This window comes from Oryctolagus cuniculus, chromosome 1 (genome assembly GCF_964237555.1).
Source record: "Oryctolagus cuniculus chromosome 1, mOryCun1.1, whole genome shotgun sequence".
NCBI classification, from domain to species: domain Eukaryota; kingdom Metazoa; phylum Chordata; class Mammalia; order Lagomorpha; family Leporidae; genus Oryctolagus; species Oryctolagus cuniculus.
The window spans coordinates 98,394,009-98,408,269 of NC_091432.1; the positions used below are offsets into that span (position 1 = coordinate 98,394,009).

Below are 14,261 nucleotides of genomic sequence, written 5' to 3' on the forward strand. Positions count from 1 at the left end.
ACCGCGCTGATCCGAAGGCAGGAGCCAGGTGCTTCTCCTGATCTCCCATGGGGTGCAGGGCCCAAGCACTTGGGCCATCCTCCACTGCACTCCCTGGCCACAGCAAAGAGCTGGCCTGGAAGAGGGGCAACCGGGACAGAATCCGGCACCCCGACCGGGACTAGAACCCGGTGTGCTGGCACCGCAAGGCGGAGGATTAGCCTAGTGAGCCGTGGCGCCGGCCTTGTCCTTGAATTTTCTGTGTCAAAAACAAGAACCTGGACCCTGCCATCTCACCACAGTAAGATAGTCCCCCGGAGTTAGCAACTAATTTAAGAAAGGACAAGTAATCCGATGTAATTAATGATTCTCCTGAATTATATGAGAGCTATAAAAAGAGACTCTCTTCCTCTTGGGTGATGTGGTATATGTTTGTGAACAGGATATAGTGTGCAGGTGAACAGCTAGAGCCATTTTGACACCATGATTGGAGGGCAGGGGGACTATAAATCTTGAGGATGAAGCCAGTGTTGCTGGGAGGGCAAACCAAAGAGAACAAATGAGAAGCCAATTCATGATAACATCAATTTTGTAAGCTCTATCTAGCCTCTTGTAAGGCTAGTCCTACTTCTCAATTTCTGTTACTGGAGTGAATGCGTTCCTTTGATTGTTTATACCAGCATATTTATCCTGTCACTTACAAATGAAGACTCTTAAATGATATACTACACTAGCTTTGTAAATCCAGGGAGGTTAACTAGCTTCTGTAGGGTTTTTATTCCTAGGATCATCATCATCATCTCTTTGGGGGCTGTTAGCAGAATTAAATGATAAACTATAAGCTCAAGAGATTCAAAATGTGTGAATACCCTTTGCACCTTACATTGCTCATGGTGTCAATATATACCCATGTGCAATTTATCAAATTCTGGAATACTCAAGTCAAACCATGATTCACATTATGAGCTAGAAAGTTAATGAATAAATACCAATTTGTGTTGAAACAGTCCTATTTGAACAAGAAAAAGGTCCAAATTAAAATAGAAGGTCTGCATTATAAAAAACAATCTTCTAACAGAAAAGCCTATTTGCAGTTTATTCACATTCTCACATAAGTATGTTCTTAAATTCATGTGATTAAAATTTTAAGCTTTTGAAAATTCTTTAACTGTTTTGGTAGGAAGGAGCTTAATATCATTACACTGCTAAGCAAGAGAACAAGTATTTAATCTTTTTACCAGTATTTGTTAACACGTATTATAAAGTTTTATTATAAAATGCTCCTTTCACCAATAAAGTGGGATGGGCAAAATTTGTTTTCACATTTTGCCTTGTTCTTTAAGTAACAGCCAATATTTCTTGCCAAACAGTCAATGAATGTTTTAAGTTCTAATTTCAAAAGCTCAGATTCTTAGGAAGAATAAAATTAACTCAAATACACCATTTAGCTTTCATAATTTCTGCTTCTTCCCAGATGAGCAAGAAAACAGGGAGATATAATCTCTGGCTAAATGGCATATTTCCTTTTATCAGGGGATTTAGCCTCTAGCTTGATGGTGTCAGAATGTCACATTCAAGTAATATGCTTGGACAAATAACACTTGGGGCAAATTATCTTACTGTGTTTATTTTTAACATCACAGGAGAATATCACAAAAGAATTTATCATAGATAAATTTTATTTTACACAAAGTATTTGACCAAATAATTGCTCTCATCACTGCAATGGTAACATATAATTTCAGACATAGAATAAGAATTGCTATGTATTGTGACTTTCATGAAATAAAGCATTTTGAAATTTTAAATAGTTAGTACTTTGAATTTGGGGAAGAATGTAGGTCTGTAACCTTGTTTATGCTTTTTAGTGGGGAAGCATGGTTAGGAGGGCATATCTGAAATCATTTAGCTTACCACATTGAATGATGTATCAGAAATGGCTATGGGAATATAGCACTATGGCTTACTTTACCAGTACCTTCTCAGAAGGCACAGTTTAATGTGTATACAAAGGTACTTTAAAGATTTTATGGAAAATGGAATTAAAATATCCTATTTTTGTAAAAAATTTGAAATCTGTGCATAGTTTTTTTTTCCATAATATGCATTTCCACGAACATTTCAAGACCTACCCCCACATGCATGGATTTCAAAATTGTTTCGCATCAAACTAAACTCATTGTTTAATTTCAATTTAGTGAACTTTTTAAAGTACCCTTGTATTATTTAAATACCTAACAAGGAATTTAAACTTCACCCAACTTATTGGAGCATTATTACTAAGGCATGCAAACTGAAACTGAAGTTTACTTCTGTACAGAAAAAAAGTCCTAAAAATGTTTCAAAGTAATAAATTTATTTAAAGCAATTTAGCATAAATATGCATGTATTTAGAAATAACTTGCATGTAATTTAGCAGTTGAAAAAATATTGTGTGCTAGAGATATGAAGTTGATAAATTATTTAACAAAACAGTGCTATACTTTAAACATGGTTTGATTATTATAATAAAGAATTCAAAGATGAAGAAGATATCCAAGGTATCTAAGAATATAGTTCTTCCTATTCCTATCAACACTTAATTCCTTTCTGCATATCAGAATAAATGTCAAGAGATTGCCCTCCCCTTTTTTTATTTGAGAGGCAGAAAAGAGAAAGAAAGAGGGAGCTTTCAACTACCAGTTCCCTTGCCAAATGCCCACAGTGCAGGGGCTGGACAGTCCAAGGTCAGAAACCTGGAACTCAATCCTTGACACAGTGGTCAAGGACACAAATGCTTGCTGCCTCCCAGGGAGTGCATTAGCAGAAGACTGAATTCTGGGACAGATCTAGGCCCCAAACACAGGCATTCTGATAGGGGATGCAGGTGTCATAACTGCTAAGCAAAATACCCATCCAGGAAAATCCACCCTCACCCCTTTTAACATCAAATATTTGGCTTGTTAACTAATGAGACTAAGAAAACACTTATTCTACTAATCTCATCTGTACACTAATCAAATCATGCTGTGATATTTCACTTAGTCTGTTAAATGCATCTCAGTTGTTTAACTGTCCACATTAAAATCTCTCTCTTACTAATATCACAAAGGTACTCCTTGTTAATGACTTCATTTTTAACAAAGTCTACTAACTTTTAAAACTTCAAAGCTATTAGATGTTTCTATTTTGAGACTACCACTGAAAAATATTGCTACTGATTTAAGAACTCAGTCTTAACTAAGGGAAGTCATTTTCTGTTAAAATGCAACTCAACAGCAGATAATCTCTGGTAAGAAAAATTTCAAAGCAGCATGAATCTAAAAAATGATTTTAGAATGTAGAAACATACTATGTGGAATCCTTTGAGAAGGATTAGAGGGATTTAGGAAAAAAATGTAACACTATTAACTGCACAGTTAACAATTTAACAATTTATCTAAATTATCAGTTACCTTTTTAAATTGTTAATCTTCCCCCTCTGCTGCTGTCCTCATGTACATATTAGATAAACTAGCTACCTCTTCTTAGGATCAAGGACCTAAAACAAAAGTAGCCCTAAGTTTGACCCACTTTAATAATAACCTGGGAGACGCAGAGTATCGGAAACAGAAAATAATCTGCACCTTCTTCTCCCAAAGAAAACAAACTACAAAACAAGATAAGGTCTTGTTAACCTCTCCTCCTCCCACTTCTAAATTTCCAAATCCTTTTTAAGTACTGTTGTGGAACAACTCAGTTCCAAACACAAAAATTAGCTCTGCTCTCAAGATAGTTGAAATCTTACCAAATTTAGCAATGATAGAAATTTTATTCCCTGAAAAAATGGACATATGGTCAACATATCATCTTCAAACTCAAGTATTACGTGTTGAAAATGGTTAGTATTGGCTGGTGCCGTGGCTCACTAGGCTAATCCTCCACCTGTGGTGCTGGCACTCCGGGTTCTAGTCCCGGTTGGGGCACCGGTTCTGTCCTGGTTGTTCCTCTTCCAGTCCAGCTCTCTGCTGTGGCTCAGGAAGGCAGTGAAAGATGGCCCAAGTGCTTGGGCCCTGCACCCATATGGGAGACCAGGAGGAAGCACCTGGCTCCTGGCTTTGGATCAGTGCAGCACGCAGGCCGCAGCGGCCATTTGGGAGGGGGGGGGGGCGGTGAACCAACGGAAAAAGGAAGACCTTTCTCTCTGTCTCTCTCTCACTGTCTAACTCTGTCAAAAAAATGATTAGTATTTACACTCTTAATGAAACTAAAAATAAAACATTTGATTTTTCTTTCAGCATCCACTTGATAAAAATAGTTACCTTTATGAGGAAATCATAGGTTTGTACGTCTGTGAGTACAATGATGTCTGCTTCCTGCTAGGTAACTGAATTGCTTCAGGAAAAACTTAATTCATTTAACCTTGCAAAAATTCTATATCTCAGAAAACAATATAGTTGACAGATGTCTAAGTGAAAAGAGACTGGATTTTAATAATAAACTTATTGTTAACATTAATGAGTTTTATTCTCTTTTGTAAGTCATACCTTCTTTTTAGACTATAAGAATAAATAGCATAACTAAATTTATACTTTAGAATCAACATAAACTTTTATCTACACAATAGAATCAGAAGTTCTAAATATGCTGTTTCAGAATGAGATTAAATGGGTCTAGAAAGAGAGTTGGGACTGAAATTTTGTAACCCTCTCTAGAGTTCCTAATATACACCCAAGTTGAGATTTGTAAGGATATAGCAACAATTTAATAAGTTTCATAAATATATTTACAAATACTGCAGGTGCCAAGTAGTTTACATAACTCATTTTTGGCCCCGCAAAACATGGTAGCCAATATTGTGCTAATTCCCTCCCATGCATATACACATAGTGGTGTATGAGCATAATACAGCTTCAGTTTTGAGAAGGAGACAAAATACTCCATCCTGCTCCCAGGAGACTGAAGTTATCAAAATATTCATGAAGACTTTTGAAAACAACAAAAATATATTTAACTAAAACATTAGCAAACAGTACAGAACTGTGAACACCTCTCAGACATTTGATTTCAGTAGTGTGAGACAAATTTCCTGGTGACTTCAGCACATCTGATTTTGGGTGGGTGGCAACTCAGGCTCATTTATTTAGAATTTCCTTAAGGGCCGACCAGCAACGGGCCCTCACAGGAAACCTTCTTTATCTTGGGATAGTAGTCATTACTAGAGCCCCAGCAATAACATGGCATCTGGGGTTGAGGGCATCTTAGACTATGGTTTCTGAAAGGGGTGCTGCCTCTTTGGAAGTTATCACAGACTTTGGAATCATGTGTTGGTTGTGTGACCCTGGGATATTACTTCTCTAAGACTCTAATACAGGAATAATAATAATAATGTATAATAGTTTGGGTAAGTATATATTAAGCTTTCACTAATGTCTAGTCTGAAATGTGATTATTTCCTTTTACTCCCCAAATACCTATTAGTTGTATTTACTTTCTCTTGAGATAAGGGGTGGAGCACTTTTTTTTTATTGTTGTTCATGCACCTTATTTGACAGATATGAAAACTAAAACACAGATGTTAGGTAAAAGTCTTGCTAAAGAACACACAGCTAGTGGGATTAGAGCCAAACAGAAACATAATTTTTCTGACTTCTACACAATTGGTTTTTCTGTCATAACATCTTGGTCATTGTCTTTAATCCTTTTTTCATTATTAGAGACACAAAATGCATAATGATACTTTACATATACTACACTCCCATAAAACTGCTTAGTTGTATAGTGCTATCAAAGGGACAGAACAAGAGAACTTGTTTTCCGTAAAGTTAAATTGTTAAAAACATCTGGAAAATAACAGAAAGCTATAATAAAATTTAGACCTACAAAATCAAATTTAAATCAAACTGTCATAGTCAACCTTCAGAAAGCATGAGTACTAAATGTAATGTGGTATCAGAGATAAGATGTTAGGGCATAACAAAGGACATTAGGTAAAAATTGAGGAAGTCTGAATGACTAATAAACAGGTAATAATAATGTATCAATATTAGCTCACTAATTGTAACAATCAACATTTCAGTATAGGTGAAACTGGGTGTGGAGTATTTGGGGATTGTACTATCTTTATAATTCTCAATCTAAAATTTTTCTAAAATAAATTTTATTTTAAAATGTAAATCACATGCTCCCCACCAATAAGAAGGACTATTTACAAAATTTTTCTTATCAATAACAATGTTTCTCTAAATTCAGACAATAACAGCTAACTCAAAGATTATGATTTGGAATTTTAATATTGAACATGATGATCTAAAAATACTTCACGACTATTACAGAAAAATTAACCAATCAACCAACCAGGCAACCAGCCAAATGATGGTAACAGCCCTAACTCATTTGGTGCAAGCCCTCAATTGTTAACTACCAACCTTTAATCAATTTGGGCATTAGATGGCGCTCCTGCTCATTTAACTGATCAAGTAGGTTCCTTGATTCCAACAATAGGTCTCTCAACTAGTGATGTGTCTGATACAATGCTATTTTTAGGGGTAACTTGTGAAAATAAAATCAACTCTATAATAAAGCTAAAATACTTAGGATGGGTGGAAAATTCAAACACTGATCAAAACTGGAAATTAAGAAACTGCTAAGCAAGAGTCATCATCCTAGGGGTCCAGTTGTAGGCGTCAATGCATCCCCAGACCCACTGAAGTCATGTGCATACATGAGCATATGTTGCATCCCTAGTATCAGCTTTTGAAAGGAGTCCATAGAGCTCCCCCAAATTTGAGAATTATCACCTTAGGTTTCCTTGAAATTATAAATCATTTATGTATCAACAAATGCAAAAAATGGATTTCTGCATTTTAGACAACCTTCAAATTTTTGTTGATTGAATTGCTGGCTGAGCAGAGTGATGGAGAGACTGTCTACGCTAGGTGCAAATGTCACATTTTCCCTTTAAACACTTGCAGCATTATTTTTCAGCGCTCAAGGCACTGGGTACTCATTTACTTCCATCTTCCTCATCAGTATTTGCAAGCTAAGAATGAAAGGCACATTTTAAACAAGGGATCTCAAATCAATGCTTTATGTCCAATCCTATTTCTGCTTGTTACATTATTCTGATAACTGATCAAGTAACCTCAGTTTTGACCTTATGAAAGATACGTTTAGATCCTCCCAATTCTAGCTAGAAGCTAGGCAAAAAAATTAATGGTTACAGAAAGAAAACATAAAGCTCATTAGTAGGGACTTAAAAGCACAAATCAAAACTCAAAATTATCCTTTCTGTGCTGTTTTAGTCTGGATCTAATTGTTTTTAATTTTATGGTGCCCTTAGTATAAAATAAAGGAATGATGATTCTCATAAATCAATGAGTCTATGAGATAGAAGAAGTCTTCCAATTTAAGTAGGGCTCTGCTTTTAACCTGGCTTTACAGAAAAACCCTGAAGTTTAAAGTGACTTTGTAGTATTTATTTGTGAATAGCATTTAGCAGTGATTAATAATTGATCCCATTCAAGCAAATATGAGAAAAAGTAACAAACTTTCATCTTCAAAAAAACTTACATAAAGTAACCATCCAATACCACGTCTGTGTGTGTGTGTGTGTGTGTGTTTGGTATGGTGTGTATGCACAATGTCAATTTTAAGGAATTCCTTGGCATATAATGCTCCTAAAAACAGTACTTATTTGTTTTGATTTGACACCTTTTCTTCTGACACAATGAATTCAAAACAAAAATCTGTAGTTATGACCAAACCAACCTCTTTACTAATAAGTGAATGTCTTATAATCATTCATGAATTATGTATCTCTGGTATAAACTAACATTTTTTAGGTTTTTAAACTTTACTTTGAAATAATTTCAAGCAGCCACAAACTTATAAAAACACTACAAGGAAAACTTTTCCAGAAGTTGTTGACGTGACACCAGATTACCCCGTTTCCTCAAGCAAGGAATAACCACAACAAAATCACAAAAACCAGAAAATTAACATGGATACAGTCTGCCATTTAAAGCACAGATTCCAACCGAGCTTCACTAGTTTTCCCAATAGTGTCCTCTAGAACAACAGGAACAACAGGATCCTGTCCAAATTCCTACAGTGCTTTTTATGACATGCAATGATTTAATTCACAATTTAATGTATGTATATGAATATATCAGAATTTGCAGTGTGTAGAGAAACCATATAACAGTTTACAAAGGTCAGTTTCACATTCTTGTTTTGCATTAGTTTGAGTACAGAGTGACTGGGACACACATTTACCGTGTGTGTTTGTACATGTGTACCTGGGTAGTATATTACTATATCCAAATTTCTTTTAAATATGGACATACTTTAAAAAATGATTTACTGTTTGTTCATTTATTAGAAAGGCAGTGTGGCAGAGAAAGAGATACCCAGAGATAAACATCTTCTATCCATTGGTTCACTCCCAAAATTCTCTCAATTTCTTTTAAAAGTAAACTAAAAAATTTGCTTGAGAATTGTATAAAATATTCCTCTATTACCTTTCACTCTTTTTTTTTCTACCAAGTTATAAAGAAGCACATGAGCTAACTCAGGCTAAGTAAGTATAACCATACCAGGGTGCTTGCTCTGTGAACCAGAAGACAAGCACACAGCAGAATGAGCCCAGGACAGCTACGTGGGCCCCTGCATTGCAAGCAGATTTGGTATATCTGAGGGAACAGAGCAAGCAGAATTGGCAATCACAAGCACTTATTTCTGAAACTTAAGGAGCCAGACCCTACTACTTTCCACATTAAGAGGAAGAAGAATATAAGAATCTGCTATGGAACATTGTTTGGGTTCATTTCTCATGTGGTCACATCACCACGTCTATAAAAACAGATCCTGATTTCCTAATCTAATTATCCTGTTCTGCCCCCATTATCCTATCCATCTCATTCCACTGGTCACCAGACCTTTCATGCCTCTATTCCGTTTATGCAGGAAGGAGCTGCTTTTCATACTTTTAGTTCATGCTTCATTCACGTTTGGACATCAGGGCTCTAGCTTCACATTCTTAGGAATATTGGTTTAAGAGCCTTGAATTTAAGGCCATTTGAAAAACCAGCATTCTAGCCCTGGTTATGTAACATTTTCTGCCAGAACTGAAATGAGGCATTATGCCTTCTTCTAAATTTGTTTTTAAATTTAGTGGGTTTTTATTTCATTCCCAACGGCAGCGCCATGGACAAGAGGTAGTTTTTACAGTAGTAGTGACTTTATCTATCCACCTGGATTAATATTGTCCCTTGATAACACTGGATTAATATTTTGAATTTTTAATTGATATATAATGAAGTATGCTTATGGGGTACAGTGGAATATCTCCATCTGTATAAACAATGTGCAATGATTAGATTAAGCTAATTTGACATATATCACTTCAGAAATAATTTCCTTTGGAGACTTTCAAATTTTTCTGTTTTGAAATATTGCATTAATTGCTGTCAACCATAGTTATCCTCTTGCACTACAGGAAATAAGTTATTTCTTCCAAGTACCCATTAAATGTCCTCTCCTTCATACTCTTCGCCACAGCCTTCGTGGCCTCTGGTAACCAATATTACCATCTCTATTTCTTGGAGATAAGCTTTTTAGCATTCAAAAGTGAGAACATGTATTGTTTTTCTGTGCCTGACTGATTTCATTTAACATAATATCCTTCAGTTCCACCCATGTTGCTGCAAATAATAGAATTTCATTCTTCTTATGGCTGAATAATATCTCATAATATTCCATTGTGAATATACGTCACATTTTCATCTGTTCCTCTGTTGATGGACACTTATTGTGATTCCACATCTTGGCTATTTTGATAGCACAGCAATAAACATGAGGGCAGAGGTCTATTTGAAATATCAGTTTTAGTTTTAATTCTTCTGGATACACGATCAACAGTGGGGTTGCAGAATCATCTGGTAGCTCTTTGTCTTTAGATTTTTTGAGGAAATTCCATACTTTTCTCCATAATAGCTGCACGAATTTACATTTCTACCAACAGTATGTGAGAGGTCCCTTTCTCTACATTCTTGACAGCATTTGTTCTTTTCTTTTTGATAATAGTCATTCTTGCAGGGGTAAGGTGATATCTGACTGTGGTTTTGATTTGCATTGTCCTGAAGATTAGTGAAGATGAGCTTCTCAATTTCTTAGGGCCACAAGGTTGCTTCCTGGGGCCTTGACAGGCCAAAACATTCAGGAACTTGGCTGCTTTTCAAGGTCAGGAGCTGGTGGTGCTTATCTGCTTCCCTGGGCCTGTGAGGACTGAGCCACTGACGAAAGATTGCTTAGCTTCCAGGCCAAGGGTGAGTGGGCAAGGCCACCTGCTTCCTGGGAATGCCAGTGAGGTCAGTAGCTCAGGGATGGCTGCCTGGTTGATTCCCAGGGCTGAGGAGTGAGGGCAAGGCTACCTAGCTTCTTCTAGAGGTCAAGCGTAGGTAAGTGGAGCCTCCTAGGTGTTTCCAGATCAGCATAAGCATGGGCAAGGCTTCCTGGGGCTGAGCTCATTGTTATTCTCTGAGCTAGCATACCCCTATATGTAAAATAGGGATAACAATGCGGTTATGTATGTTATGGTTGACAGGATAACTAACTGTCCTGATCATTATACTAGCATTTTATTGAACACGTATAATATGCCACATTATTCTAAGCCTCTCAGAAACATTATCTTATTTAATCATAACATCTAACTTAATAGTTGAATAAGCTTTGATGCCAGGTATCTAAGTAAACAGATAGCTTTTAAAAATATTTTTTGATTTTATTTAAGGTACACAAATTTCATGCATACAGATTTCAGAACATAGTGATATTTCTGACCCTTCCTCCCCACCCATGCTCCAATATTTCCTCTCCTATTCCCACTCCTAATTTTTTGACAGGCAGATTTAGACAGTGAGAGAGAGAGAGAGAGAGAGAGAGAGAGAGAGAGAGAAAGGTCTTCCTATCCGTTGGTTCACCCCCGAAATGGTAACTATGGCCGGCTCGCTGTGCCGATCCAAAGCCAGGAGCCAGGTGCTTCTTCCTGGTCTCCCATGCGGGTGCAGGGCCCAAGCACTTGGGCCATCCTCCACTGCCTTCCCGGGCCACAGCAGAGAGCTGGACTGGAAGAGGAGCAACCAGGACAGAATCTGGCGCCATAACCGGGACTAGAACCCGGGGTGCCGGCGTCGCAGACGGAGGATTAGCAAAGTGGGCCCACTCCTAATTTTTACAATGATGTGTTTTCAGCTAACTTTATTCTTGTAAGATTAACCTACACTAAGTAACGATTTAAACAAATAGTATGAAGAAAAAAACCACTGTTCCTCAACAGTAGAGAAAAAGATTATAAATGAGCATCAATCTCAAAATATCAATTTTGCTCCTATATATTACATTTTTGGTACTCTGTTAGCACAGATCAGGGAAAATACATGGTATCTGTCTTTTGGGACTGGTTTATTTCACTAAGTATAATGGTTTCCAGTTGCATCCATTTTGTTTTAAAAGACAGGATTTCAGTATTTTTTTTATGACTGAGGAGTATTCCATACTGTATATATACCAAAATTTCCTCATCCACTCATCAATTGATGGATATTTGGGTTGATTCCATATCTTAGCTATGCGAATTGAGCTGCAATAAACATGGGGGTGCAGGTCGATCTTACATATGTTGATTCCATTTTGTTTGTGTAAATTCTTAGGAGTGAGATGGATGGGTCATATGGTAGATTTAAATTCAGCTTTCTGAGGTATCTCCATACTGTCTTCCACAGTGGCTGCATCAGTTGAGATTCCCACCAACAGTGGGTTAGAGTACCTTTTCCCCCCAACATCCTCACCAGCATTTATTCTTTGTTATTTCGTTAGGAGAGCCATTCTAACCCATTCTAATGGGGCTGGTTTTGATTTGCATTTCCCTGATGGCTGGTGATCCTGAGCATTTTTTCATGTGTCTACTGGCCATTTGAATTTCTGCTCTTGAAAAATGCTTGTTGAAGTACTTTGCGCTTTTCTTAGGATTGTTTATTTTACTGTTCAGTTTCTTGAGCTCTATACATTTTGGATCTTAATCCTTTTTCAGTAGCATAGTTTGCAAATATTTTCTTCCATTCTGTCAGTTGCCTTTTCATTTTGCTAAGTGTTTGTTTTGTAGTGCAGAAGCTTCTCAGCTTGATGTAATCCCATTTGTCAGTTTTGGCTTTGATTGCCTGTGCATCTGGAGTCTTTTCCAAGAATTCTTTGCCTATTTCAATGTCTTGCATGGTTTCCCCAATGTTCTCTAGTAATTTGATGGCATCAAATCATAGATTAAAGTCATTGATTCACTTTTATTGATTTTTCTGTAAGGTGTAAGGTAGGGGTTTTGTTTTATATTTCACACAGAGAACAGACAGCTTAATACAGATTACGAAAATAAATACCTAACAATTTGTTATTAAATTTTATGAATTTTTACAACAAATGTAATTACATTGTATACAGATCTAATTAAGAGACCATTTGTTTTGGTAGAGAATTTTTCTTATCTACAGTATTTCTACCTGCCTTATTATTACTCAGGAAAATTCGAATGTTTATTTGAGTGATAAATATATAGAAGATGTGAGTCATAAATGATCAGGACTATACCAAATAGTTCAGTTTGAAAATATATTTTAAGTTATTTTAATTAGGTAAGAATATTATCAGAATAAAATCAAGCCACGATAAAATATCATTATTGTAGAAAGTAACATTCCAATAAAGAATTACTTTTCATCACAATATTGGTAAAGTGTGTATTCCACTGATAAAACTTAATGATACTTCAGAGTACTTTGGACCAAACATTAGAAGTGTTAAAACATCTTTCAGTTGAAAAGGTAGTTATGATGGACGTTTGCTTGTTTGGCTAAACAGTTGAATCTCCATCAACTACAATAACAGCAGTGCATCCTAGTCTTTTGCCTTTTATATATCCATCTATGGACAGTGCAATATTCTTGGAGGCAGAGATGGAGGGGCCAAATGAAAGCACATATTACCCAATACAATTTTTCCCCAATAAGTAGGTAGGAAAAGGGACAAGGATTTCAAGCACTGTAAGGGCTTTTGACAGGATTCTGAAGGCCATCCAGAAGGAGACTGACCATGTCTACATGGTTCATTGTGATAACCCTGTTATATATACACACACACATACATATATACATATGTATATAATGTTTATATAATGAACAGGCAAAACTTAAATAGTATATTCACAGTTTATATTTCTGTCTCAGAATATTAAATATGGGCTTACAGAAATATCTTTGATTTGGGATTGAGCAAAAAAGACTAAGGACAAAGTTTTTAGTGAAATCTGAACAGTAATATTGATAGAATATATATATGTGGATAAATTGATAAGAGTTGGTGACCAATTTGAAAAAGTTATAAAGGAGGCTATTCAACATGTCTGGCTTAGTGTTTGGGTCTCAGGGATTGAAATAAAGTTACTATTAAGTGGGACAAAGGTTGTGGAAGATGTGAGTTAATTTTGAATGAAAGTTAAATGTGAGTAAAATTTGAATTGAAATGCATTAGCTTGAGAGAGTTCTGGAATGCATGGCTATGGCAGATTTACCAAAGAGTGTACACCACAGGCAAAAGTAAAGTTGGATGGACAATTCTGGAACATGAATAATTAAAAGATTCATAACAAAGTAAAACCAAACACTGGAAGTCAGGTCAGAACAGAAGGAAAGTAAAAAACAAAACAGGAGGAAAGAGATGCATAAAATGTCAAGTAATGAAATATGAAGTAATAGGAAAGATAGAGACGTTGATTTAAAGCAAACCTGTTAAGAGAAGAGACATTCCCCTAGCAGAACAAGCCAATGGTATAAAGAAAGATGGACACTGGTGAGGACATCCACATTGTGGTGAGCAGTGTCAGGGGCACATCCTGGCAAGAGAAGAGAAAATTCAGGAGCTGTGCTGTAAGAGGTAGCTCATCTTTAGAGCTTCCCTGCTCAGTCCTCTGAACCAGGCTCCCTGAATGTGCTGAACAGAATCCAGCTATTGGCATTTTTCCACATCTGCAGGATGAGAACATGCAATGGATGACACATGCTTTTTAGAGAACCTTAGTCTCTTGATCTTGGAAGGAAACCACAGCCATTCTGAATTTAAACCTCTGAAGAATTTTCAAACACAGCATAGAGTTCACATTTATTAATTATTCTTTTACCCCAGGTATTTAAAAAATAATTTAAAAATATATTTATGGAAAAAATAACAGATTTCTTAAAAATAAAAGGAAAAATGATTGATGTTCAGGAACTATA

At 36.2% G+C, this 14,261-nt stretch overlaps 1 protein-coding gene across 2 annotated transcripts in view; it reads right to left on the minus strand.

The window, feature by feature from the left end:
• GUCY1A2 (guanylate cyclase 1 soluble subunit alpha 2) overlaps positions 1 to 14,261 on the minus strand; it is a 354,340-nt gene that overhangs the window by 39,329 nt on the left and 300,750 nt on the right. Inside the window, exon 7 of one of the 2 annotated variants that reach the window (XM_070077689.1) lies at positions 12,063 to 13,879. The exons of the other annotated variant lie outside the window; for it this stretch is intronic. Coding sequence (XP_069933790.1) covers positions 13,796 to 13,879 — 84 coding nt within the window. The 3' untranslated portion in view covers positions 12,063 to 13,795. Of the gene's footprint in view, positions 1 to 12,062; positions 13,880 to 14,261 lie in introns of those variants that run through there. 2 annotated transcript variants of the gene reach the window in all.